The 27,479-nt window shown below is 40.2% G+C and overlaps 1 protein-coding gene across 1 annotated transcript in view; it reads right to left on the reverse strand.

The window, feature by feature from the left end:
• Positions 1-1,742: 1,742 nt before the first annotated feature.
• Nars2 (asparaginyl-tRNA synthetase 2, mitochondrial) overlaps positions 1,743-27,479 on the reverse strand; it is an 88,798-nt gene continuing 63,061 nt past the window's right edge. Inside the window, exons 8-14 of the mRNA XM_059271217.1 lie at positions 25,528-25,626; positions 25,385-25,422; positions 21,736-21,802; positions 16,745-16,882; positions 9,038-9,135; positions 6,574-6,600; positions 1,743-2,391 (exon numbers count right to left, since the gene is read on the reverse strand). Coding sequence (XP_059127200.1) covers positions 2,247-2,391; positions 6,574-6,600; positions 9,038-9,135; positions 16,745-16,882; positions 21,736-21,802; positions 25,385-25,422; positions 25,528-25,626 — 612 coding nt within the window. The 3' untranslated portion in view covers positions 1,743-2,246. The remainder of the gene's footprint in view (positions 2,392-6,573; positions 6,601-9,037; positions 9,136-16,744; positions 16,883-21,735; positions 21,803-25,384; positions 25,423-25,527; positions 25,627-27,479) is intronic.

A 27,479-nucleotide genomic window follows, 5' to 3' on the forward strand; every position in this document is an offset into this window, starting at 1 on the left:
TTACACAGCTTCCTATTTCACATCACTTTTGAAATAATACATTTACTTCTTATTATGTGTCTTTTCCAATAGATTATAAATTCCATGAAGTGTCACTTCTGCTTCATTCACAGCTGTTCAGCACCTAGCACAGTACTGGCATACAAAAGAAGCTCAAACAGTATTCTTTTAATACACAAATGGACTTCCCTTTCTAATCACAGCTACAGCAAGTCTTATCAAAGTCCTAATTATCCCTCTTAAACTTTCCTAAACTTAGTATGCAAACCCAGGGCTTAAGTCCCAGGGAAGTAGACTGGAGCTGGGATTTTAGCTTAGCAAGCATTCTGATTAGAGAGATTCAGCCATGGAATGAGCATCTTTACAAGAAAAAAGCAGATGGCCCAGGTACAGAGGTGTTGTCTGAATTAGGTAGGTCAACCCTGTCAACCTCTTAGGTGTCTTTTAACCATGAGGGTCTGAAGTTCATTCTTTTCAGCTGTTGTTTCGAGTTAGGTTAAAATAAGGAACATAAACAAACTGGTTAAGAACTAGCCTAAGAGAGGGCCAGGTTTCATGGTGCACCTCTGGGGTCAAGGCCAGTTTGCTCTGTTTAGTAAGTTCCAGGACAGCCAGGGCTACACAGACAGACTGTGTTACTCCCTAACCCCCAAAGGAGAACAAACTCAAGAGGGGCTGGAGAGATGGCTCAGCAGTTAAGAGCACTGGCTGCTCTTCCAGAGGACCAGGGTTCTAGTCTCAGCACCCACACAGCAGCTCACAATCTCTAACTCCAAATTTCAGGGGATCTGATGTCCCCCTTTGGCCTCTGTCAGCACCAGGCATGCAACTGGTGCACATACATACACGCAGACAAAACAACCATATACCTACAATTAAATTTAAAAAATAATTAACCTGAGAGAGCTATCTAATGAAACTTTAAAAATTAATTACTTTAGGAATGCATTTCCTCTTTTAGTTATTTGACACACATAAAGTCTACTGAGTATACGACCAATAACAGGTCCATGTAAGTGAAACCCAGTGCAGGCTAAAGCACTGACACAATCATCTGTAGATGTGTGAGACACCCTTACCCCACTCTCAGCTCAGATCAAACCCAGAGCCCAAAGCATGCAAGCAAATGCTCTAACCCGGAACTACATTTCCAGGCCAAGCATACTTTTAAACACACACACAAATTAAAGTATGCTCAATTACTGTAACAGCTCTGAAGAAAATGATGCTCCAGTTTACACAAATAAGTGGCTTTGTCCAAAGTAGGAACTGTCAGGTCTTGAGCTCCCAAACCGGCACTTGTTTCATTTTACAGGTCACACCAGGTTCCAGAATTTCCCATTGCGTAAGTTTGGCCACATTTGCATCCCCATCTTGGATTAAAGGATACCTTTCTTCCTAATTTCATTGGGAAAGGAACGAGAGGAATTTAAAAATAACTTCTTTCATAGGCACCAATGAAAAAAAACTTTTATTGACTATTACAGTATTTATAAATATATAATATAAATGAACTAGAAGAGTGACTGAAGAGTTTAAATGATTAATGATCTCTCCTTAACTTTTAACACTAAAGATCAATAGTTATTAAATGTGTTTTTTCCACTACTAATGAAGAATGTTACAATTCAGAACAGCAACTTCATTAATCCATTCAGACCCCGAAAAGGAATATTTTCTTGAATAAAGTTGAGTAAAGCACTGGGAACAAGTTTGGCATTTACTGCAGCTTAAATGGCAAGGGAGGAGAGAGGCAGCAGCATCTTACTTTTGGCCACTGGTTGCTTTAAAGAAATACAAAGGGAAGTGAGCTTCTGATGAAAGACAGCAAGGTGAGACATCCCCACCGTCTTGGAGTCCGAGAGGAACTTGGAGGCCCTACACTTCAGTGTCTTCCTCTCTTCTTTTTTGAGATGCCACCCAGGCTCAAGATATTCCCCTGGGCCAGCTTCTCCGGCAGCTGGACAAGAGGCCCAGCTACTTTGTTTATTCCCCCTTAATTGAGGTAACAGACTTGAAAGTCCAGTTGCTCTGAGTATTTCTTCTTGGGAGAGTTTATTTGTCCACGAAAAGCCTTTGACTTTTTAAGAAAATCAAGACCATTTCTATTTTTTGTCTATTAAACCTCACGGCACAAGAACTGTGCACTGAAATCCACATGTCTAAAATGCAAGCACCAGTCTTCTACATGTATATTCATGTGCAGAGTCTTCGCCACACAGTTCTTTCCTTAGACAGTCTTTCAGCTACAAAAGACACGAATGAGTAAATCTTGGAAAAGGGATAACGTCTTTGATATTGTCAACTCCTAGGATGCACTGTAAGTAGCGTTCGAATCCCATCCCAAAGCCTCCATGTGGCACAGATCCAAACCGACGAAGGTCCAGGTACCTGTTTTTAAAACCAGAGAATCATTACTTATAAACACTATATGAGGTCAAATGTTATGACAGGAACTTCGTATCTACAAGTATTTCACAGTCATTTGTTGTTTATGTCACTGTGGTAGAGCACACCCATCTTCTCATTCCACAGAGACCATGAAAATAGAGAAGTTAGAGAGCTCTAGCGATCCAAGGATACCCAAACAAGCAGCAGTGGATTCTGTTGTGGGCTTTCGTCACTTGACCTTTTCTCTCTTCAAGTTACTTATGCATCATTCATATACAGAAAACTTGCCTCAAGATACTTTTTATACTAGCTTTCTTTCTTCTTTTCACTTCCTAACTCAATGATATATTTTCTCTATCTTCTTTCTCTTTCTTTCTTTCTTTCTTTCTTTCTTTCTTTCTTTCTTTCTTTCTCTCTCTCTCTCTCTCTCTCTCTCTCTCTCTCTCTCTCTCTCTCTCTCTCTCTCTCTCTCTCTCTATTTTACCGGAATTGGTGTTTCACTTGCATATATGTCTGTGTGAGGGTGTCAGATCCCCTGGAACTAGAGTTATAGACCACTGTGAGCTGCCATGTGGGTGCTGGGAATTGAACCCAGGTTCTCTGGAATAACAGCCAGTGCTCCTAACCACTGAGCCATCTCTCCAGTCCTTACTATCTTATATTATACTAGTTTTTTTTTCTCCACCCCCTTGACAAGGTTTCTCTGTGTAGCCTTGCTCTGTAGACCAGGCTGGCCTCGAACTCACAGAGCTCTGCCTGCCTCTGCCTCCCAAGTACTTGAAAACATACCTCTCTTCTATTTTTTGATATGTTAATGGCAGTATGTTCCTCCTCACTCAAATCATATTATTCAATACACAGAAAAGAGTGAAGAATTTGTTGTTGATGTTGTTTGTGTGTATATCTATGTACACGTGCTTGTGTGGGTCCATGTGGAGGCCACTTACCATGCTTGTTCTACTCCTACTTAAGACTTCATGGTTAAAAAAGGTATAGCTATGATTGAAACTCAGATTCCAACCAACTAGCATAGAATAAAGTTATTTTAGGAGGAAAGGAAAAGGATGGCCCTGTCAATATTCTTTTTTTTTTTTTTTTTTTTTTGGTTTTTCGAGACAGGGTTTCTCTGTGTAGCTTTGCGCCTTTCCTGGAACTCACTTGGTAGCCCAGGCTGGCCTCGAACTCACAGAGATCCGCCTGCCTCTGCCTCCTGAGTGCTGGGATTAAAGGCGTGCGCCACCACCGCCCGGCCCTGTCAATATTCTTATTACACCATTTGACTAGGAATTTCTTTTAACTTATTTTTTTATTACATCTATGTGTGTGTGTGTGTGTGTGTGTGTGTGTGTGTGTGTGTGTGTGTGTGCATACATGTATGCATGCAGGCCATGACACTTGTGCAGAGGTCAGAGGACAACTTTTAGAAGTCATATCTCTCTTTCTACCATAGCGATCACACTAAAGTTGTCAGACTTGGTGGCAAGTACTTTTACCCACTGACCTACCTCACTGTTCCTAGCTTGAAAATTCTCGAGTCATAGATATAAATTAAAGCAAATTCATAATTGCTCAAATAATTTGTGCAATCAGCTCCACAGTAAGCCTTCAAAGCACCACAGCTAGTAGCTGTTTGGCTCTTCAAGCATAAAGACTACCTAGCAACTGTTTCCTCTGTTCTAGTGCTAACACGTTGACACTTTACAGTAAAGATTCTAACAAAAGATAAACAGCAACTTGATGAGCTGTGTCCAAGTGAGATCAACATGGTGATTAGTAAGAAATGATTAGCAAAAATTTAATGGATAAATGGAGTAAACACAGTCTTGGTAAGTGTAGTTTTGATGGTGGAATTCACTTTAGGTTTACAAGGCATGGAAATAAGGTACAGTTTGACTCACTGACAATCTGAGATGAAGTACCTCAAATCAGGTGTCATGAATACCTGCAGGACCAAAGTTGGCTGCAGAGGTTCAGAAATGGGTTTCATACAGATAAATTTCTTATGTACCAATGTCAAAACACTGGTATGAGTGTTGTAAGCTGAATTAGCAGGAGGATTCAGCTTACTAGGTTTTGCCTGACTTTGCAAAAAGGAAACAACAATCTACTTTTAACAAAAAAAGAGGGTATATTTGCGTGTGTGTATGTGGAGGTGGGTAGGTGGGGGGAGATAGGGTGTTACTATGTAATCCCAGTTGGCCTGGAACTCACTCTGTAGACCAGGCTGGCCTCAAACTCACAGAAATCCTCCTGCCTCTGCCTCCTAAGTGCTGGGATCAGAGTTTACTACCATGCTATGCTTCAAATCTGTATTTTGATTCTAGGGCAAGTAAGTGTAGTAAAGATGCCAGAAAATATATGGAACTGGCTACTGATTTGATTTGCATGTGGCAGCAGAAATAGGAAGTGAGTTCACTCTCAGACACCTGGATTCTCAAAGTCCAGAGGAACTTTCTTTTTCTTTCTTTTTTCTTTTTCTTTTTCTTTTTTCTTTTTCTTTTTTTTTTTTTTTTTTGGTTTTTCGAGACAGGGTTTCTCTGTGTAGCTTTGCACCTTTCCTGGAACTCACTTGGTAGTCCAGGCTGGCCTCGAACTCACAGAGATCCACCTTGCTCTGCCTCCCGAGTGCTGGGATTAAAGGCGTGCGCCACCACCGCCTGGCCAGAGGAACTTTCATAGAAATCCTGGGTGCAAAACTTTCTAAGCTCCTTTCACCTTTAACATGCTATGCCTACTCCTGAAGAGGATTCAAGTCATAAATATTTCTATTTGAAGATTCTATGTGCATTAAAGGTTTAGTTAGAAAACTAGTCTAGGAGCTGGAGAGATGACTCAGCTGGTACAGTTGCGTGTAGTTAAGCCTGCTGTCCTGAGTTCTACCCTGGGACCCACATGGTAGCGGGAGAGAACCAACTCCCAAGGGCTGTCCTTTGACTCCCACATTCTTGCTGTGGCATGTGAGTCCTCTTCTTCCTCCCAAAAAGCAAAGTTAAAATATTTAAAAAAAGAAAATATAGACATGTTTTAATAAATATCATACTTACTTAAGCAACATATAAAATTTACTGTTATTTAAGCAAATGAATATTATGAATACTAGCTGATAGAATCAGGGGGGAATATAGTATAATGGGCTCAATAGATTTACCTACTAAATAGCAATACTTAGAAGAAAAGAAGAAAAAGGGTGTAGAAACTAACATTTACTGAACTGCTTCCACTCAATGAAAATACAATGTACCTTTTCATTTCATACAATAACTGTGAAATAGATATTATCATTTCATTTTATAATCATGAAAACCAAGAAACTAAGAGAGATCAAGATACTTAGGGATATTGCTGGGAACTACCCGGCAGTCAAAAACCATCAGCTGAACTTTGAAACTCTGAAGCTATCTCCTTTGTTAGCAAAGCAACAAAGGTATAGTGTAATTTGTCATGTCCTTCTCCTAAGAACAAAATGGTTAATGATATTGCTGATATTATGAAATCAAGATCCTAAAGCAGCACTATTGTAGACATGTAAATAATCTGTCTACATTGGCACATGTAAGTAATCTGTCTACATTGGCAAGTACTTGACGAGTCTGTGGAAAGAAAACCAGAACGATTTTGTGGAAGTGAATGTGAGTTTGGACAGGTGGTTGTTCTTAGGCAGCTGACGGCTTTAGAGCTCTTGGATACCTAAGACATCACTTATCAAAGCTCCCACTGTCAAACAGGGAGACTGAAGCATAATGGGCTAAGAGCAAAGGCTTCTGCCGGGCCTATATAGCAATGCCTTATTTCAACAAGTAAACAAAAGCACAAAGACAGATTTTGGTGTATGGAGGAGTTCTCAGCCCCATCCTAACTATGATCTTGGTTAAGTCAATTCACATGTCTGGCCTCTTGTTTAGGGGGAAACAAAGGGATACCAGCAGTATCTACCTCTCTAAGGGTTGGGATGATTACAGGAAACGACAAACGTTAAGAATGTGAACATTATTTTTTAAAATAGAAGAAGTAGTAACTAAATGGTAAACATCAGTTTTACTGTTTTTCACAGGCTGGGAGTAAACAATTTTCTGAGTCTCAAGTTCAGTTCTTAGCATTTGCTCACAGGGTCATGGGAATACAAGTAACAATCCTTTCCACATAACACCCAGAATGCACCCAGGACAGGGGCCATGTCCTTACCACTGGTAGGCTTTCGTAAGTCCAGATCTGTAAAAAGGAAATAAGGAAAAAATCGAGACATCAATAAAACATTTATTAATCAACCACCAAACATTTTTTCTAGGTTGTGAACATAGGGGCCTTGGTAAGGAAGCACACACATTGAGCCTGTGTCCTCCCATCATGCAATGGAACTGAGGAGGTGACATTTTCTTAGATAGGAGACTGTCATCACCATTAACAGTAAGCAATGGGGTAAATAAAGTAAGAGGTGTCTAGAATGAAAACAGGACTTGAAGGGATTGCTCTGACGTGAGCTTACTATCTGTGAAGGAAGGGCAGAGACACTGCTTAGTCAAGGTGCCTGGGAGGCACACACAGGCAATGCACACTTGGACACAACTTTCACTGCACAACATCTAAAATTACAGTGCAATTCTTTCATACTACTACTGCAATTTAGTTCTTGTAGAGAGAAATGTGAGTAACATTTTAAGTGCTTGGTGGTTATTACCATTAACCTTAGCCCTTTAAAAAGGTATTTAGAACTGTATCTGGAATGATAAGAACCATCAAAGTTCTAATTTTCTAAAGTACAGAAAAAACGCGCTACAGCCACAGACAGATCCATGAGTCAGTCAAAGGAACATGCAACTACTTCACTGACAAAGACAAATTTGGATCGTGTCTGGTATTAGCTAAGGTCTCCTAGGGGAAGGAAACAACTCAAGAAAATGGATCGCCTGATCTTTCAACAGATGCAGTTTCTTGCCACGTGTGATTTTTATTGTGCTTGAAAATTTTTTAGAGAAATTTCAAATTCTTTCATCTAAAGACTCTATCTTCACCCCAATTTGACAACTTTCCCAGGACTGTCTAACAGTGAGTGGCGGCAGGGAGGTGGTAGTCTAGTCAGTAAGGGACTCGTCCATACCTTTTACTTCCTTTCTTTTGGAGTCTAACCCAGTGGAGCCGCTAAGAAGAGTGGGATTGCAACACCAAGTCACTCAAGAGATTTACAGGCTGGGATTTTAGAAAATTATCAACTTTCAAAGCATGTCTCCATTAGGAAAAGGTGGTGGTGGCGCATGCCTTTAATCCCAGCACTTGGGAGGCAGAGCCAGGAGGATCTTTGTGAGTTCGAGGCCAGCCTGGTCTACAGAGTGAGATCCAGGAAAGGTGCAAAGCTACACAGAGAAACCCTGTCTCGAAAAACCAAAAAAAAAAAAAAAAGGAAAAGGTGGCCTTAAAAATAGCTAATTTATCAGGATATTTTAAAAATGTTTTTTCCAAGTATGACAAAACCTAGTATTATTGGAGAGAAGGATTAATACAGAGGAGAAAAAAATTAATGTTTGTTATAGCAAAAACGGAAACCACAGAACACAGAGGCTTATAACCATGGTCAGTTTAGGAAGTCATTGTAGTTCTCTGGAGGATCATGCATACAGGAGTGATAGTTCAATTAGAAATAGGATTCCTTACTTTCTATCTCCAAAATATTTTTTTTTTGTTTTTTTTTTTTTTTTTTTTGGTTTTTCGAGACAGGGTTTCTCTGTGTAGCTTTGCGCCTTTTCCTGGAACTCACTTGGTAGCCCAGGCTGGCCTCGAACTCACAGAGATCCGCCTGGCTCTGCCTCCCGAGTGCTGGGATTAAAGGCGTGCGCCACCACCGCCCGGCTTCCAAAATATTTTTTATGCAATCTATGGATTCATATTACAGATCTCAAAAAGTAAATTAAAACAAAGTTACTCAAATAGCTAAATGAGGACTCGTGAATATCTATTATTCTCTATGAATTCAAGGAAAGGAAATCTCCTTATAAATACTAGCTTAGCATCTTTGTATCTTCATTCTTTTCTTAGTTTAGTCTGTCTTTATGACCCAGTGGGATCATGACATTCATAAAACAGAGCACATAAAAAAGTACACAAGTAAGAGAAAAATGAAGAAGCTTTGAAAAGCTTGGAAATTTCTCTTGCTTTTTTCTTTCTTTTTTTAAATTTTAAGACAGGGTCTTAAATTTTATGTAAGTGTGTCTTACTTGGAACACATATGGAGACCGGGATGTTCTAGAAACTTAAGAACGATCCTCCTGCTTCAGCCTCTGAGTGCCCGGCCTGTAGGCATGTGCCATCATGTTTTCTGTTTGTCTGTTTTTTGCTGTTTTTGAGAGGGTCTCCAGGCCAGCCTGCAACTCGTGAACTTCTCTCTCTTGCCTTAGCCTCTCTCTGAGATTAGAAGCACGCACTCCTATACCTTCCAATAGATCCAGTCTTCAAGAAAGAGATTCCTATAGATGTTAGAAACACTCCTCAGGATCCCACGGAGCCCGAGAGTGCCAGGCCTGTCAGGTGTGAGGAGCCCAGGTGCTGTGTTTTTGTTACTGTTCAGGGAGTGCCTTTGAGGACCCCCCCTCACCTCCACCCCCCCCCCCCCCCCCCCGAGTTACTTCAGGGTGTTTCTTTTAGGTCTGACCAATACCTGTCCAGTCGCTGCTCTAGGATATGGTATCGTTCCTCCCTGAGGCTTCCTCCAAAGAGCTCCCCGACTCCAGGAACCAGAAGATCAACAGCAGCAACCTAAAGAAGAAACCAATCAACCAACCATGAATAGCACTGTACTTCCCTGTGATTCCAACACCACTCGGATTTTCAAGCAAATGGAACATTTTCTTGAAACAATTTTAAAATTGGCTGTTTGACTGCTTATTAGAATCTTATTTGGGGGATATTTCTTCAACCAGCTATAGCAGTAGTTCTCAACCTGTGGGTTGTGACCCCTGTACCATATCAGATATTTACATTATGGCTCATAACAGTGTTAAAATTACAGTTATGAAATAGCAACAAAATAATTTTATGATTGGGGAGTCACCACAACATGAGGAACTATATTAGGAACTGTATTAGGAAGGTTGAGAACCATTGAGCTAGAGCATATCACCAGAAGCTCCAAGTTTTGAAAATTCCCTTTGGAAAATATCTGTATCTTTTAATTATGTGGCTAAAAGCATACATACTCGTTCCTGTTTATAAGCTTCATTGTGACTACTCTGAATAACAAATGAATGGCACAGGAATCCTCACTGCTTCTCCATGTTAGTCTTTTTCTTAGAAATTTATCAAATCACAGGCAAAAGTCAGCCCATGACCTTGACTTTTTGAACATTCTCTGTTTAACAATTGTTTTTACTTTAAAGAAAAGAAAAAAAGGTTCAAAGAGAACAGAATACAGGACCAGCATCCATAGCACTGGTGTAGATCTGGTGGTTCTGGGAATAATCGGGTTACAGAAACTGGAGCTAAACATCTCATTCAAGACTTGCCAGTTGCAGAGAAAGAAGTCGTAATTTAAAGATGACCAAGTTTGAGCCCTTTAGCACGAATCTCCACTGTGTTTCTATGCAGCCCTGAAAATTTAAGAGTGGAAGGACTTCGGTTCTACCTTTTCATTCTCCTGCTAAGGGAATACCAGAGGCTACACATACACTCTTTTGCACACTTCCTTAACTCTCCTAGCTTAAACAAAAATCGTTTGACTCTGTCTATCTTCCAGGTCCGGAATGCGTCCTGGCCCATTTTCCTCTACTGGGTATGAGTTTTGATTCTGCTTAAGTTCCACAGCTGCAGCAGCAAGCTGTCTAGAAATAGTTCATGTTGGTATTCAAGCCGAGCGAACCCTGGTTTCTATTTATGATGTTCCCTTCTGACTCTGACTCTTTGATTCCAATCAATGTACTCAAAATAAAACTTAGATTTTTTCAATTAAAAAATAGGCTAAATGGGAAGGAAGCCTTTGATATATGACTTTTCTATGCTAAGATGTCCTTTCTTCTGCTACCTTTGTTACCCCTGACCTTCTGCCCCTGGAAAGAAGGCAGAGTGGGGAAATAGCCTCTGATGCCACAGTCGAGGGATGCAGATGGGCCAATGGACAGCAACGACTGAAAATTACCTGTAAATACTGAGTCAATCTCATTATTTGTGCTTGATAAACAGGCCAAGTTTTATAGCTTACGAAGACATTAATGGTTCCAAAGAATGGAATTCTCACCTTGTCTTAAAATATGTTTCCATTCCCTCAGGGCCAAGGTAATTACTGCCCTCCTCTTTTCTGCAGGGAATTCTAAATTCCAAGCTAGCCAGCAGAAATCAGCTGGGAGCTACATAAACATACAAGCTATCTGAGTTCTTCCTTAGAGAAAGGAAAACATTCCTGTAAATATCAACTTTAGAATTAAGAGTCAGACTTGTGGGAATCACCTGTGACTCATCCTTAGTCCTCTACTTTCCAGTCCAGTTCATAGACCAGAGACCACCAACAGTTCTCTAGAATAGTACGTGTGCGTGCGCATGCGTATGTGTGAGTGTGTGTGCGTGTGCGTGTGCGTGTGCGTGTGCGTGTGCGTGTGTGTGTGTGTGTGTGTGTAGGTCAGAGAATAACTAGCAGGAGTTTGTTCTTCCTTCCACTCAGGCTGTCCGGCTTGGTGGAAGTACCTTTAACCCTTGAGCCATCTTGGTGGTAACTCTAATGTTTTTGCAGAGTTTAGTTTGCAGAGATAACTAAACAATTTTATAAATGTTGGTTCTGACTTTCACAAACCATTTGCAGTGATGAAAGAACAGCATTTCCCTCTGAAGTGAACTTATTAAAATACAACATATCTATAAAAGTATACAAATAAACAGCTATCCACTGTATATACAATGTATAGCTCTATTAACTTTCATAAAATGAGCACACTATATGTCACCAACCCAGATCAAGAAAGAGAACAAGATTAACACCCCCCAAAGTCCTTCTTGTGCCCTCTTTGGTTATCACCCCTACAAAGAATTACATTTTTCTTGACTATGATCAGACAGGCTGAAGTTGCTATTTTTGAACTCCCTATAAACAGCACCACACAGCACAGAGTTCTGGGGGGTGGCTCCTTTCACTGATAGCTGTCTCTGTGGGACTCAACATGCTGACACTGCCTTCTTCACTCTATCTGCTGGTCTGATGCCCAAGTTATCATGATGGAGTTCATTAGTCTCAGCCAAAAAGATTCGTTCACTACCTCTAGATTGAATTTTATTCTCATTGTTATACCCCATCATAGAATGTCCAGTTGTGATTTGTGTCTCCCAAGGGTCTGGATGAAGATTTGATCCACAGAAGCTTCTGGAAGGAGATGGACACCCAGTAGAGGGTCACTGGTCATAGAAACAAAAGGCACTTCTCTGGTGACTGCTGTGATAGTTCTGAGAATGTCGAGAGGAATGTGGGACAGTAGCGGGCCATTCCTGAGGTTGTAGCAGGAATCTTAAAAGTTCTTATTAATAAAATCAAACCTGAGGCCAGGTATTGGGGTGAATGCTGGAAGATCAGAGAAGCAGAACAAGCCATAGCCACCTCACCTTGCCAATTCCTCTGCTGATTCTGTTTCCTCAGACTGGATGCCTCCCAGCTGAACTGTGCTGCTCAAAAGCCTAAAAGCTTAACCAGCCTAGTTCCTGGTCCTCACGCCTTATATATCTTTCTGCTTTCTGCCATCACTTTCTGGGATTAAAGGCTCTTGTTACCATGCCTGGCTGTTTCCATTGTGGCCTTGAACTCACAGAGATCCAGATGGATCTCTGCCTCCCAAGTGATAGGATTAAAGGTATGTGCCTAGTGGCTGTTCTGTTCTCTGACCCCAGATAAGTTTATTAGGGTTCACAATATTTTGGGAAACACAGTATCACCATACTCAGGGGAACAAGGACTAGGAACTGGGCTAAAGGGCATTTGTGTCTCAAATAAGGTCATACAGATATGAAATGTTAGATTTCAAACCTACAGCTCTCAATCTAATGTACTTTTCACTATGGCAGGCTATATATCTTCATCTTCTTGGAGTGGGTGACAGAAGAGAAAAGAAAATCATTACTATAGAAACATCATTTTTTAATTTATTGCTTCAGGCTAAAAGTTTTAAATACAGATTAAATATTTTTCTACCCTTATCTTTTAATTTGCTTAGAGAAAATACCAGTGAAACACTCCTATTTACTGGGGTTTTAGGAGGTGGGGTGGGGTAGGGGTGGGGATAATGGGATAAATTTTCACTCTGTGGACTAGGCTGGTTTGTAACTCATTATGTGGTCCAGGCTAGCTTCCAACTCAGGGCAATCCTCCTGCCTTAGCCTTCCAACTACATGAGCGAGCCACCTCACAAGTCTTTACATCTGTTTTACTTCTGTTTCACCGAATCTGTTCTAGTTTGCTTTCTGTGGTTGTGATAAATACCATGTTGAAAAACAACCTGGAGAGGAAGGGTTTATTTTGTTTCCAGGTCATAGTTCATAATTGAGGGAAGTCAGGACAGGAACTCAAGCAGGAGCAGAGGCAGGGACCATGGTGGAAACTGCTTACTGGCTTGCTCTTTAGCCTCTGTTCATCTGGCTTTCTTTTTCGTTGTTGTTGTTGTTGTTGTTGTTGTTTTCTTTTTCGTTGTTGTTGTTGTTGTTGTTGTTGTTGTTGTTGTTGTTCTTCTTCTTCTTCTTCTTCTTCTTCTTCTTCTTCTTCTTCTTCTTCTTCTTCTTCTTCTTCTTCTTTTCTTTTCCCTTTGAGACAGGGCTTCACTATGTAGCCTCGTCTAGCTTGGAATTTGCTATGCAGACCAGGCTGGCCTTGAACTCACAGAGATTTGCATCCCTCTGCCTCCTGTTTTAGCTTTCTTTTTAAAATTCTTACGAGTATGAGTGTTTTGCCTACATGTGTGTCTGTGTACCATGTGTGTACCTGGTACCTGTGGAGGCCAGAAAAGGGCACCAGATCCTCTAGGACTGGAGTTAGAAAGAGTTGTAAGTTACCACATGGGTGATGGGAATTGAACCTGGGTCCTCTAAAAGGACAGCTAGTGCTCTTAACTGCTGAGCCATCCCTCCAGCCCAGCTAGGTGTCTTAAACAGCCTAGGAGCTCTTGCTCAGAGATGGTACTGTATAGTGGACTGGGCTTGCCTGTTTCAATCAGCAGTCAAGAAAGTTCCCACAGACATGCCTAAAGGCCAATTTGATGGAAGCAATCCCCTGATGGAGACTTCTCCAGATAACCACGGGCTGTCAAGTTGACATTTAATGCTAACTAGGAGAAATCTCTTGCATAAACTTATGCAAACCTATCCCAAACCCGTAGAGTCCCACAGAAAGAAATAAAGTATTTATTCATGTAATTCATGCCCCAAGGTTTGTACATTCACTACCTAAGATTTTTTTTTTTAGGAGTAGAAACAAGTGCTTTTTATAGGTTGAAAACACAAAACTAAACAAAAACCACCTAGATTGCTAATATAAATGCTACTATCTATGGTTAATGTAAATACCTTTTTTTTCCTGTTTTTTTGAGACAGGATTTCTCTGTGTAGCTCTGGCTGTCCTGTAACTCACTATGTGGACCAGGCTGGCCTTGAACTCATAGAGATCCGCCTGCCTCTGCATCCCAAGTGCTGGGATTAAAGTTGTGCTCCACCATCGCCCGGCTAATGTAAATATCTTTGGGAAGACTGCTCAAGATAAAGTATGTACAGGGGCTCAAGCCTGGAGGATATCCAGGCTGGCCGCAGGGCGATGGGTGTGGCTGTAACCGAGAATAGGCAGACTTGGTCTGGTATGAGTAAAAGGAGGCCAATGACTGGTTTTAAGAAAGGAGCTAACATGATCAGAATTACATTTAATTTTTTTGAGACAGGGTCTCATTTAGCCCAGGTTAGCCCCAAACTACATAGACGAAGATAATCTTGAATTTCTGATCTTCCTAAGCGGTGGAATTACAGAATTGGGCTATCACACCCAGCTTTAGATTTCCATTTTCTAAAAGCTCATGCTGAAATGAGAACAGAGACTTGGAGGAAAAAGCAGACACTAAAAGAGCAGTTAGGAGGCCACAGAAAAGGTGCAGGCAAGACTCAGAGGAGATCTTACTTTAAAAGGTAATGGAAATATCTTTTAAATACCACAGACATGGAAATAAAGAAATGGATCTAAGATATATTTAGTAGTATAAAATGTCAGAGTTTAGTAATGGCTTGGACACCACAGTGAGAGAAAGATTGCAGATACTGAAGTGTGGAGTTTCTACAATCACAGGAGAGAAAACATGAAAAGAAGATCGTGGCCAGACATGGTGGCATACTCCTTTAATCCCAGCACTTGGGAGAGGCAGGTGGATCTCTCTGAGTTCTCTTTGAGCTTCAGGCTGGCCTAGTCTACACAGTGAGTTCCAGGCTAGCCAGGCTTACATACTGAGATCCTATCGAAAGGAAGGAAGGAAGATAGAAGAATAGATCAAATATGATCGAGGAAGGGAAAAGAGAAGCCATGGACTCAGTTTTGGATCCCTGAGCTCCACATAGCAGAAGAGAACCTACTCCTGCAAGCTGTCCCCTAAACCCTCACATTAGCATGGCATGTACATGTGCCTTCCAATAAATAAAATAATATAATAATAATAATAATAGAAATGAGTCCAGAGCTTTAAAGATAAACCTTGAGTAGACTTCTTTAAACTGAATTTCTGAGTTATTTGAGAATAACTGATAAGCTATTTGGGGCGAGAGCAAAGAAGATGCAGGATTAGACTTAAGGAACTCCAACATCTGATAAACTGGGAGAAAAACAATCTGTACAGAAGACTAATTAGAGGAACCAGTGAAAAGAGAGAGGAAGTGAGAAGCCATGATGCCACAGAGCCCAGGGGTAAGAGGATTTTCAGAGAAGAAGCCGACAGTGCTGAATCATGCAGACAGGTCAAATCAAAAAGACTTCTTGAAGTCCGTGGGCTTAACGACATGGAGATGACTGCTGAACCCGACAGGAGCTGCTGCAGCAGATGACGGAAGGAACCATGGCAGAGGTAATGATCACGAAGCAGAAAATGTGGTTGATCTCAAAAATGAAAACAAGTAAGCAAAGTGCAATCCTGAGGAAGAGTTTAGATTGAGAAAGTTACATGGAGACTACAAAAAAAGAAACACATTGCTGCAAAGCTTTACCAACTCTTCACATGCCATGCAGATCCTGAGTAAGATGGTTCAATAAGGCAGGGTAACCCAAGTTACATGGAAGGGAAGGCTCAGGCGGAGGAGGGTTTACGGCAGTACAGGCTGGAGTACAGGGAAAAACACATTGAGGGACATGACATGAAAGAATACACAGTGCAACCGTGGGGTGGGGAGAGCAGAGCTAAATTATCTTTGTATGATGGTCTTCACTTGTAAATAGAGAAAACAAGTTTCTTGGCAAAATTGCTCTAGGATTTCAGACAGGATGGCAGAATTTGACGAATATTGTCCTATAAGAGAAAACAGGAAACTTTCAAACAGATAGCTGTGTATTCCTAAAATAGAGGTGTTTTGTTTATTGCTGGGCTATAACCCTCATTTTCTTTCTTTCTTTTTTTTCCTTTCTTTTAACCCTCATTTTCTACCTGTGGTAAGATACTGGATAGCAACATTTAGGTTTTTTGACCTATTTTGAGATAAATATACTTGCCTCACAGACTTATAACTAATGATATTGCATATACAGCGATTCAATAAGTATCATATAAGTCAAAAGTATATTCTTACATTATAGCTCATCTTGAAAGGAGAAAGAGAATAAAGAGAAAGTAAATTGGGATAGTAAAATCAATTTGAAATAGAGTGAACAAAAGAATGGAGGGTGGAAGGGGCTGGAGAGATCAGAGAACCGATACAGGCAGAGAGAGCAGACAGATGAGGCCTGTGACAGGCAATCTGCTGAGAACTCCCCAGCCCTCCATTGCCTTCCCTCACTGTTTCTATATATAGCCCAGACAAAAGAACTCTAAGCCGACTGTCCTTCTCCCTTATCATGCCAGTGGCATTATCTGTGGTCCGGCAAGTTTTCTCTCCCAGGAGTCTCCTAATCAATACTGAACCTGACATCAACCTGGTGTTGTTATTCAGTGTTCTAGGCCACTTCCTGAACTCAGTTATTCAAACAAAAGCAAAAGCAAAATGAAACTCACATTTGGTTCTGCTAAACTAAGAACCCCCTGTGAGAAGAATGAGAAGTATGTTTACAGAACACCGAGCTCACTGGGAAGACCGATGGGTATAAAATAAGAGAATATTCGTAAAGTTAATATAATAGAACAAGGTAGGGGCCCAGGTTTAGATGATTATTTAACACTCTTCTTACTGTGTGCTGAGGACCATCTTCATTATCCCGCATGTAGAAAGGCTTGAGAGCTAACGGATAGTTAATGACAAAGACTGGTATGTTGCCACAGTGTTTCACCAGGTACTTCTCATGTTCAGTTTGCAGATCAACACCCCACTGTAATGAGAAACAAGAAGACAAGGATAAAATAGACACACGAAAACAACCTGTACCAGCTCCAAGGGCTCGCTCTCCTTGGGGCTCAGTGATGTGTGCGGCTGTCTGCCAAGGCTCCACAGCTGACTAAACTCAAGGGAAATACTTGCTAATAAGAACGGCCAGAGGCCTGGAAAGATGAAAGCTGAAACCAGCAGATAAACACTATTGTTTCTGTGCCCTATCTCAGGGAAGAGCACTCAGCAAGTACAGCACGAGCAGGAAAACAAAACACTTTCCAAAGGGATAAAACGGATGCAGAATTACAGTTTTTATTAATATTGCCTAGAGTTTTTCCCCTAGTTACTGTTCCTAAGTCTCAGGAAATTAAATGACGGGTGATGGTACTTCTAATACGAAGCCTGTCTTTAGTGAGATGGCTTTTCTCAGTGAATTTCTATTTTAATAAAAGAGCCAATTCATATATGAGATGTTCTTTGATGACTATGTAATAATACTATTCTATTTATTTAGTAAATACCACTGTGACTATTAATTCCAGGTGGCATATTAAGTGTTGGATATAGTAGTAAGAAAAAAACAAAACGAAAGGGTGTCATTCCTGACTTCATGAAGCTTGGTAGGAAATATCAAAAAAGAAATTATGCTGGGCGGTGGTGGCACATGCCTTTAATCCCAGCACTTGGGAGGCAGAGGCAGGCGGATCTCTGTGAGTTCAAGGCCAGCCTGGTCTACAAAGTGAGTTCCAGGAAAGGTACAAGGCTACACAGAGAAACCCTGTCTCGAAAACAACAACAAGAGCAACAACAAAGAAATTACACAATTAATTATTAAAGAACCAACAAGTGCTGGCTGGTGGTGTACACCTACAGTGCCGGCTGTTGGGAGGTAGAGGCAAGACCAGCAGTTCAAGGTCACCTTCACTACACAGGAAACTGGAGGGTAGCTGGACTGCACGAGATCCTTCCTCGAGAACTAAAGCAACAGCAACAAAGAGGCTCAAGGTACTGTTAAAATTTGTAAGCACATCTAACAACTGGACATAGGACCAGTGTGAAGGACTGTTCAAAGACAAAGGGACCAGTGGGAAAGACTGTTCAAAGACAAAGGGACCAGTGGGAAGGACTGTTCAAAGACAAAGGGACCAGTGGGAAGGACTGTTCAAAGACAAAGGGACCAGTGGGAAGGGTTGTTCAAAGACAAAGGGACCAGTGGGAAGGACTGTTCAAAGACAAAGGGACCAGTGGGAAGGACTGTTCAAAGACAAAGGGACCAGTGGGAAGGGTTGTTCAAAGATATGGGTAGTACATCATACTACTTTACTATTCCCATGTGTGGACATGGGACCAGTAGGAAGGGTTGTTCAAGGACAAAGGGACCAGTATGAAGAGTTGTTCAAGGACAAAGGGACCAGTGTGAAGGGTTGTTCAAGGACAAAGGGACCAGTGGGAAGGATTGTTCAAAGACAAGGGTAGCACATCATACTATTTTACTATTCCCACATTTGGCAGTACCCTCTACCCCACAAACACTTTAAACAAGAAGCTTAATTAGGGAAGACTATTTTAGATTTATTTTCTAACGAGAAATTTCCCCTACTTAAATATAGATTGGCCTACATGTAACAGTTATGCATAAACAAAAATTACAAAATTGCCCCTGGTTTTATAATGATAGGTGAAAACCATGACAATTCTCCAATCAAGGATATTTATTTGTATTATTGGGTTTTTCTGTTGAAGTCAGTATGAGTTTGTTCTCAGTCTCTTAGATGTTTGGTCAGCCACAGAAAGCACAGGGGTCTCCTCAGCTACAGAATGACAAGCATAGGTCTGCACCAAATGAGCATACAAATGAGTTAACAGGAAGATAAAGCTGAATAAACATGTCGCTAATGGAGAAAGGAAATATCATCATACAACCAGTATTTTTCCCTACCCTGTCTCTATTTGGTGTCAATCAAAAACATCTCCTGGAAACTCAATTTAAAAAAAGCAACATATACCAGTTACATTATATATAATAAAGGAATGTGGATGGTGAAAAATGAAAGAATAAGAAAACATTACTCAGTTGGGTGGTGGGAGGCAAAGGCAGGCAAATCTCTGAGTTCAAGGCCAGTCTGGTCTATGAAGTGAGTACCAGGATGACCAGGGCTACACAGAGAAACCCTGTCTCAGAAAACAAAACAAAAACAAACAAACCCCAACCAACCAAACAAAAACCAAACAAACATAAAAGGACTTCAGCCAGGGAAGCAGTTATGCTAGCTGAAGATCTTCACCTCTCCCCCAGCTCCTCCAAAACCAGTCTTATTCCCAGCTCTGAAGCAAATTACCTGCTGCAGGCACCCCACCCCCATCTCCAGTGGATCACACAGATCTCCCATTCCCAACTCACTGATCTATCCAGCCTCAGCCCCACCCCCAGCCTATCTCCATTCCTAAGTGTCAGCTCCCAACACCTAGGAACACATTTTACATGAAACCCCCAGTGGCCACACCTATTAGGATTCCAGAAAAATTTCCTACCAGACAACACAAAGTCACCACACTCTTCTAAGAGCCATAGAAGGCAACAAAAACCAAGCCACAAAACACCCACACAACAAAGACAAGACCAGATATCAGCACCTAGAATTACAATTTTCCCAAACTCAGATGCCTGCATACCAGCATAAGAACACAATCAATAACAGCCAGGACAATATGCCCCACTAGAGCTCAGCAACCCCACACCACAGCAGGCCTCGAGTATTTTAGTATAGCTGAATCAGAAGACAAGGACCTTAAAACAGTCTTTATGAATACGATAGATGTCCCCAAAGAAGAAACGGATAAAACCCTTAAAGAAACCTATGAAAATACAAACAGCTGAAGGAAATAAAATAGTTCAAGACATGAAAGTGGAAATAGAATCAATAAAGAAAACCCAAACTGAGGGAAATCTGGAAATGAAAACTTTAGAAATGCAAACAGGGACCTCAGAGGCAAGCCTCACCGACAGAACACAAGAGATGGAAGAGAGAATCTCAGACACTGAAGATACAACGGAGGCAATGGGTGTCTCGATCAAAGAAAGTGTTAAATCTAAAAAAGGCCTGGAACAGAACATCCAGGAAATCTGGGACACAATGAAAACACCAAATATCAGAATAATAGGAATAAAGGAAGGAGAAGAAACCCAGGTCAAAGGCACAGAAAATATTTTCATCAAATTCACAGAAGGAAATTTTCATATCCTAAAGAAAGAGATGCCTATAAAGGTACAAGAAGCATACAGAACATCAAATAGATTGGACCAGGAAAAAAAAAAGTCCCCATAGCACATAATAATAACACAACATACAGAACAAGGAAAGAGTATTAAAATTAAAATATTAAAAGCTGCAAGAAAAAAAAGACCAAGTACCATGTAAAAGCAGACCTATCAGAATAACACCGAACTTCTGAATGAGACTCTAAAAGTCAGAAGGGCCTGGACATATGTCGTGTAGACTCTAAGAGACCACAGATGCCAGCCCACACTACTATTCTCAGCAAAACTTTTAATCACAATAGATGGAGAAAATAAGACCATTCCATAAAACCAAATTTAAGTAATATCTACAAATCCAGCTGTAGAGAAGGTGCCAGAAGGAAAACTCCAATCTCAAGAGAGTAACCACACCGCAGAAAACACATGAAAGAAATAATCCCAGACCAGCAATCAAAATTGGTCTCTCTCTCTCTCTCTCTCTCTCTCTCTCTCTCTCTCTCTCTCTCTCTCTCTCTCTCTCTCTCTCTCTCTCACCAAAACCAAATAAAACAGAATCAACAAATACCACTCATTGATATCTTTCAACATTAATAGTCTCAATTTCCCAATAAAAAGACACAGATTAAGAGAATGGATATGAAAACAGGATCCATCCTTCTGCTGCATCTAAGGAACACACATTAACATCAAGGATAGATATCACGTCAGGGTAAAAGGATGGAAAAAGACATTCCAAGCAAATTGACCTAAAAAGCAAGCTAGTGGAGGCATTTTAACATCTGACAAAATAGACTTCACACCAAAAGTAGAGGACATTAAAATCTTTAACATTTATGCTCTAAAGACAAGGGTACCCAAGTCCATGAAAGAAACACTATTACAGCTTAAATTACATATTGACCCTCACACACCGATACTGGAAGATTTCAGTACCCCACTCTTGCCAATAGACAAGTCCTGCAGACAAAAACTATACAGAGAAATGCCAGAGCTAACTGACATTATACACCAAATAGACAATAGATGTTTACAGAACATATGACCCAAACATAAAAGAATATACCTTCTTCTCTGCACCTCATGGAACTTTCCAAAACTGATCACATACTCAGACACAAAGTAAGTCTCAACAGATAAAAGAAAACTGAAATATCACTCTGTCAGACCACTGTGGATTAAAGATGGGTATCAACAACAACAGAAACAATAGAAAAGCAACTTAAAAATACTTATAACTCCTAGTGAAATAGAAGCAGTCATGAAAATTCTCCCAACCAAAAAAAGCCCAGGGCCAGATGGTTTTAGTGTAGAATTCTATCAGACTTTCAAAGAAGAGTTAATGCTAATACTCCTCAAACTATTCCAAAAAATAGAAACAGAATTTTGTGAGTTCTAGGCAAGCTTGGTCTACATAAGGAGTTCCTGGTCAGCCAGGGCAACATAGTGAGACTCGATTCAAAATGACTAACAACCATGTCTAACAAAAACTCACAAATACTATGCACAGATCCACAAATACTTACATTACTAATAAAAAAACAAAGTTATTTAATGAAGCTAAAGATAACAGAGACACATATACACACATACAGTACCTTGGGGGTAAAGGTGAAATTCTGGGATGCTTGCTTTAAGATCTCAACCGCCTCCGTATAAGACATGCTGGGAGAAAACAAAGCAAAAGTAGAAAGGTGAACACAGTGGGACTGCCGTTTTAAACTAGAAATAAAGACGCCAATGGAATCTGTGAGGTCATAAATGAGTACTAAGTAATCGGAAATTTAGGCTGATCTAATCCTAGGAAAATGTGATCTGCGTGAAGACAAGTGGATGTTCAATAACTCCACTCTTGCCCGGCATGCAGCATGCACAAAAGTCACATCAGAGAGCATTCTCTCAATACCCATGCTACGCCAACACTCTACTAAAAAGGTCTGAAATACTGAGGCTCAAAGAACAAAAGACTTTTCTAAAAGTCGGCACTTACTTATTCATCGACCAAACATTTATGTCACAGCTACTAGATGCTAAGCATTATTCTAGGTACTAGAGACACTATAAACAAAAATAAAGCCCCTTCCTTCCTCGAGCCAAGGTGTGTGTGTGTGTGTGTGTGTGTGTGTGTGTGTGTGTGAGAGAGAGAGAGAGAGAGAGAGAGAGAGAGAGAGAGAGAGAGAGCGCACAAGTAAACAAGTAATAACAGTGCCAGGTGCCAGGTAGCCATTATGAAGAAAAATACAGTAAGGAGGTGTCTGGGGTACCATTTTAGGTAATACGTTCAGGAAAGGCCCACTTAGTTGGTGACATGTGAATGGAAACCTGCATCAGAAAAGGAAGAAAACGAGCCATAAAAATAACAGGGAGGATAGACTAGACAAAAAGAATACCAAGTACAGGGCCTTCCGTGAGGAACGCTTTGTCCCTCTGGAGGAACAAAAAGGTCAGTGTGACTGGAGCACACTGAGCAACGGGAAAATCCAGGAAATGCAGCAAGACTGGTAGTCAGATCATGAGCACTTCTTCAGACCTCGGGAGAAGTCGTGGTAACTACTGTAAGCGTTCTAAGACTGCTGAGGAAAACACGCATTGGTTTTTTTCAGTAAGGAACTCTCAAGCCCACCCTGAGAAAATACCATCGCACGTGTGTGCACACCTGGAGGCTGAGACGGGAGGACTGCTCAGGCCCTGGAGTTCAAGGTCAGCCTGAGCTGCAAAGGGAGAGGACGATGGTGAGAGAGGAGGAGGACAGGAAGGAAGAAAGGGAGAGGAGGAGGGAGGAAAATAAAAGCTCATACCTCTCCCACCTTGTTCCACAGTCGCTGACTTCCTTCTCTCTCACTTTTTTTTATTGTATGTTGTACTTGTGAGCACCTGTGTGCATGTATGCATGTATATCACATGTGTGCCTGGTGCCCATTGAGGCCACAAGGTGTTGGATCCCCTGGAACTGGAGTTACAGAAGGTTGTGAGTCACCACGTTGGTGCTGAGAATTGAATCTGAGTCCTTTGCAAGAATAGCAAGTGCTCTGAACTATTGTGAAATCTTCCCAGCACCTTCTCTCAAATATTGTATTCACTGTTACCACTTCCTTGTGTATCCTTTTAGGAGATTATAAATAAATATGTGAATATTTATAACATCTATTTGAGTAAATATCAGAGCATATATCATATACACTTTTATTTTACTCAATATTATATGTTATAGATCTTTGTATTGTGATGAAGAACTTGTTTTACTAGACAAGGTCTCATGTAGCCCAGGCTAGATTCAAATATGCTATGTAGCTGAGGGTGACCCTGCATTCCTGATCCCCCTGCCTCTGCTTCCTGAGCACTGGGATTACAAGAATGTGCCACCACATACAGTTTTATGTGATGCTGAGAACTGAACATGATAGACAATCTCCATGCATGAGAGAGAAGCTCTCTATTAACTAAGCTAGTCACAGTCCAAGAAATTCATTGTCTGAATTAAAACAGAACATTCTAATTATATGTATGTGTGTGTGTGTGTGTGTGTGTGTGTGTGTGTGTGTGTATTTACTTTAATTAGTTACCCATTAATGGTATTTCAGATGTTTCTAATCTTTTGCTACTATAAATCATGACTACACATCTAAGGCAACTGAAAATAATTCTTACACACTGAGAAGATAGGATTATTGGATCAAAAGTTGGAATTTTTTTATGTATTCTGAAGTATACTGATAAATTTACTGGCCTCCCTTCTAAAAGGTCATAAAAATGCACACATATCAGTAGCATATGAATATACCAGTAGCATATGAACACACTAGTTTCCTTGAAAATTGTAAGAAAAAATACTGCAACAGTATTTGGGATGATTAAAAAAAAATCTACAAAACTTTCTGAAGGACTCTGAGCTCAATCTACCAGTACAAACTTATGCTCTGAATTTTGTACCTACACAAACTAACAAGAAAATGTCTTTATGGTATAAATACAGACAGATGTGCTTTGAGTGAGTGACAGATTTTGTTTTAAAATGAACATTCCATTCAAATTCCTGTGTAATTTCAAATACTCTGTGTAATTTCTAAGGAAATAGTGGTGGCATTAGGTTTTAGGAGTAATAATACTATAAAAGTTGAGTATTCTGCAGACGGGACTCTGAAGCTTAGGGAGAATGCGAGTGACTTGCCAGAGATCTCTCCTGTGAAGTAAGAAGCCGATCTGCTGCTTCAGCCCATGCTTCTAATTGCTAAGCTAGCATTCAACACTTGAATTTTCATGTGCTCCATCAGAACAAAAGATAATGGGTGCTGAGTTCTGACTCTACTAGTTAGTAATGCTAATTCCTTCAACTTAATGAGAACACATGATTAATTTTTGTAATGTTATACATTCAAAAATTAAGTATTTGTACACGTAAAATATTTTGTCTGAAGCTCTTTCCTTGGATGTTCTATGTTCTAGTCCATCAATTACTTCAAATGAGCTACCAATTACACTGAGAAATATTAAGAAGCGGCAGTTTTTATACAGTTATTATGCTACTGTTTCATTATGAAGAAATAATAATTCTAATATTTCTTCTGGGGATAACGATCTCCTCCACTTTCCCCCCACCCCCACTCCCTCTTAATTTAAAGCATCGCTTTCAAGTTCAGATTACAGCTCTGACACTGGATATCCTTAATGGGCTTTTCAAAGTCTCTCTACTAAGTATGTTTCTGGATATGCATAAAGAATATTTCTTTGCCTTTCCAGAAACTGTTTCCCAAGTGCTTTAAGGAAAAAAAGGAAAGTCACTGTAATTTACTTGAATTGTTTGGGGATCTAATCATACTATTTGCTATATTTAGTATAGTATTATGTATTAAATATTATAGGTACTCTATGGTATGAAGGTGTGTATGGGTTATATGCAAAAAGTATGGCATTTTATATAGAGGGCCTTAACTATTCAGATTTTAGTATACATAGGGTTCAGAGAACTAATCTTCAGGAATACCAAGGGATTACTGTACAAGGTATGAATTTTAGTAATATAAATCATAATTACTATGTTCATTTATCTTGCTATGATTCATGTATTATTAATGATACATGAGTTATTAACTATGAATTAAGTATAAGAGCAATAAAAATAATTAGAATATGGGTCTTTCCTCAAATCTGGTTTCGTAAACACAGAGATTTATAAACACAAATTATAACTCCATGTGATATAATGGCCAAGTATAAGCAAAGTCCAGAAAAATTATAATTTCTACTTACATTAGGAAGTTGTTTTTTAGCATATGTTCTAGTCTGTCCTTGATAAGACAAAAGAGAACAAAATTTAATTGTAATTATATCCATTATATATAATTAATATTCTTAAAGTGCCATGAATTTGGCCTTATCCACAAATGTATTACCTTTTGGCCAGGAGCTATGAATTTGTGGCACAGTTCAACATCTTCAGGACAATTTGAGAGAACCATTTCAGTGGCAGCCTTGAAGAGTTCCTCCATAACCTAAGAGAAATGAGACAGAATTGTCTGAACAGCAGTTTTACACAAAACCCATCCGAGCTTCAGGGCTTGAGAGACCATCCTCCAGCTTCCAGCACCTAAAATCCATTAAGCTTGTTAATCCCTGAATGTACTAGAGCAATTCAGATCAATACTGATATTGAAAAGAGCTGTCAGATGAACAGCTATCATTGACTGATGTCTCTTTACTTATTAATGGACTCACTTACAGAATTAAGACAATCACAGCACTTCATTCACTGGATTGTTGTGAGAATTATATGAAATAATCTTGTGTATTAGGTTAGTTTCTGGTTCAGAGAAATATATTAAGTTACCAGATTTTGCCAAAGAGATAACTTTTTGCATAGTTGGGTCAGTCAATGGTAAATGAAAAGAAACTTGGAAACTTGAGAAGTAACAACATGCATCGAAATGATAATTGTATACACTTTTGTATGTTAAAATATAAAAACATAAATTAGCATATAAGAATTAATTCTACCATGAATATCCCTGGAAGACTCGTGGGAGATATGTTTTCCTTAGAAAGAAGCAGTAACTACAATGAAAATATTTCTGAAATTATTTATTTATTGGTTTACTTACTAAATTTATTTCTCTTGAGACTAGGTCTCATTGTGTAGCCCTGGCTGGTCTGGAACTTACCATGTAGACCAGGCTGGCCTCAAACTCACAGAAAGTGCTGGGATTATTAGTTTGCCACTACACCTAGCCAAGAGTTTGTGTTTCTAAGTCACCAATAGTGTAAACAGCAATGATGAATAATTTGGGGGTAGAAAAGCAAGTTAGAATCCCAAAATGAAATAGGAGTAAAGAAAAAGTTGGAGGGAATAGATAAAACCAAGCCAAGCTTTCTGAGGGCTTTGTAGTCTAAGGAGAGGAGAGATATTTAACTATCGTAAAGATGTAAGCTATTACTATAAATAGGGCTGGGTATATGGCTTAGTGGGGAGTGCAGCCTAGCTCTCCAGCACTGCATCAACTAGGAGGTGTGGCAGTGTGGCAGCAGCACAGCTATAACTGTGGTTGATATATTGTGCACCCCAATAAATGTATCTGGGGGTCAGAGAACAGAACAGCCACTATATTAAACATCGAGGTTAGGCAGTGGTAGCACATGCCTTTAATCCTATCACTTGTGAGGCAGGGATCTGACTGGATCTCTGTGAGTTCAAGGCCACACTAGGAACAGAGCCAGGCATGGTGATACACGCCCTTAATCCCAGCACTAACCATAGAGGTCTGTAGGTCTGTAAAGACAGACAGGAAGTGACAGAGCTGGGCAGGAAAAGGAAGTGATGTAGCTGGGCTGAGAGAGCAAATGAGAGAACAGACCAGAAAGGCATACAGGTGTGGGTAGACAGGAAGTAGCTTGCTTTGGAAGCTGCGGAGTTGGTGAGGTGAGGTTAGCTGTGGCTTTTCCTATTCCTCTGATCTCTCTCAGGCTTTAACCCCAATTTCTGGCTTGGAGGTTTTTTTAATTAATAAGACCGTTTAGCAATTCGTCTACATATAACCCTAGCACTTGGGAGGTGAAGGCAGGATCAAGGGTTCATAATCACTCTATGATATATGAGATCCTGTTTCAAAAAACCAAATGCCTAAAACACCATACACAGAATGTTTAAATTCTAAAAGGAAAAGAAGGGCAGATCAATCCGAAGGAGAGAGGAGTAGAGTCAGGGGACTTGAAAAGGGAGGAGCAATCAGTGGCTAAAGGTCCTTCCTTCACTTCTAGCTGCTATTACCTTCCAACACAGCAGTGAGACAGACAGTCAGGTAACTAAATGGTTTATAAGGGTCCTATCCCTCAGTTATTAACAAAGCCCACA

Source organism: Peromyscus eremicus, chromosome 1 (assembly GCF_949786415.1).
Source record: "Peromyscus eremicus chromosome 1, PerEre_H2_v1, whole genome shotgun sequence".
Lineage (NCBI taxonomy): Eukaryota > Metazoa > Chordata > Mammalia > Rodentia > Cricetidae > Peromyscus > Peromyscus eremicus.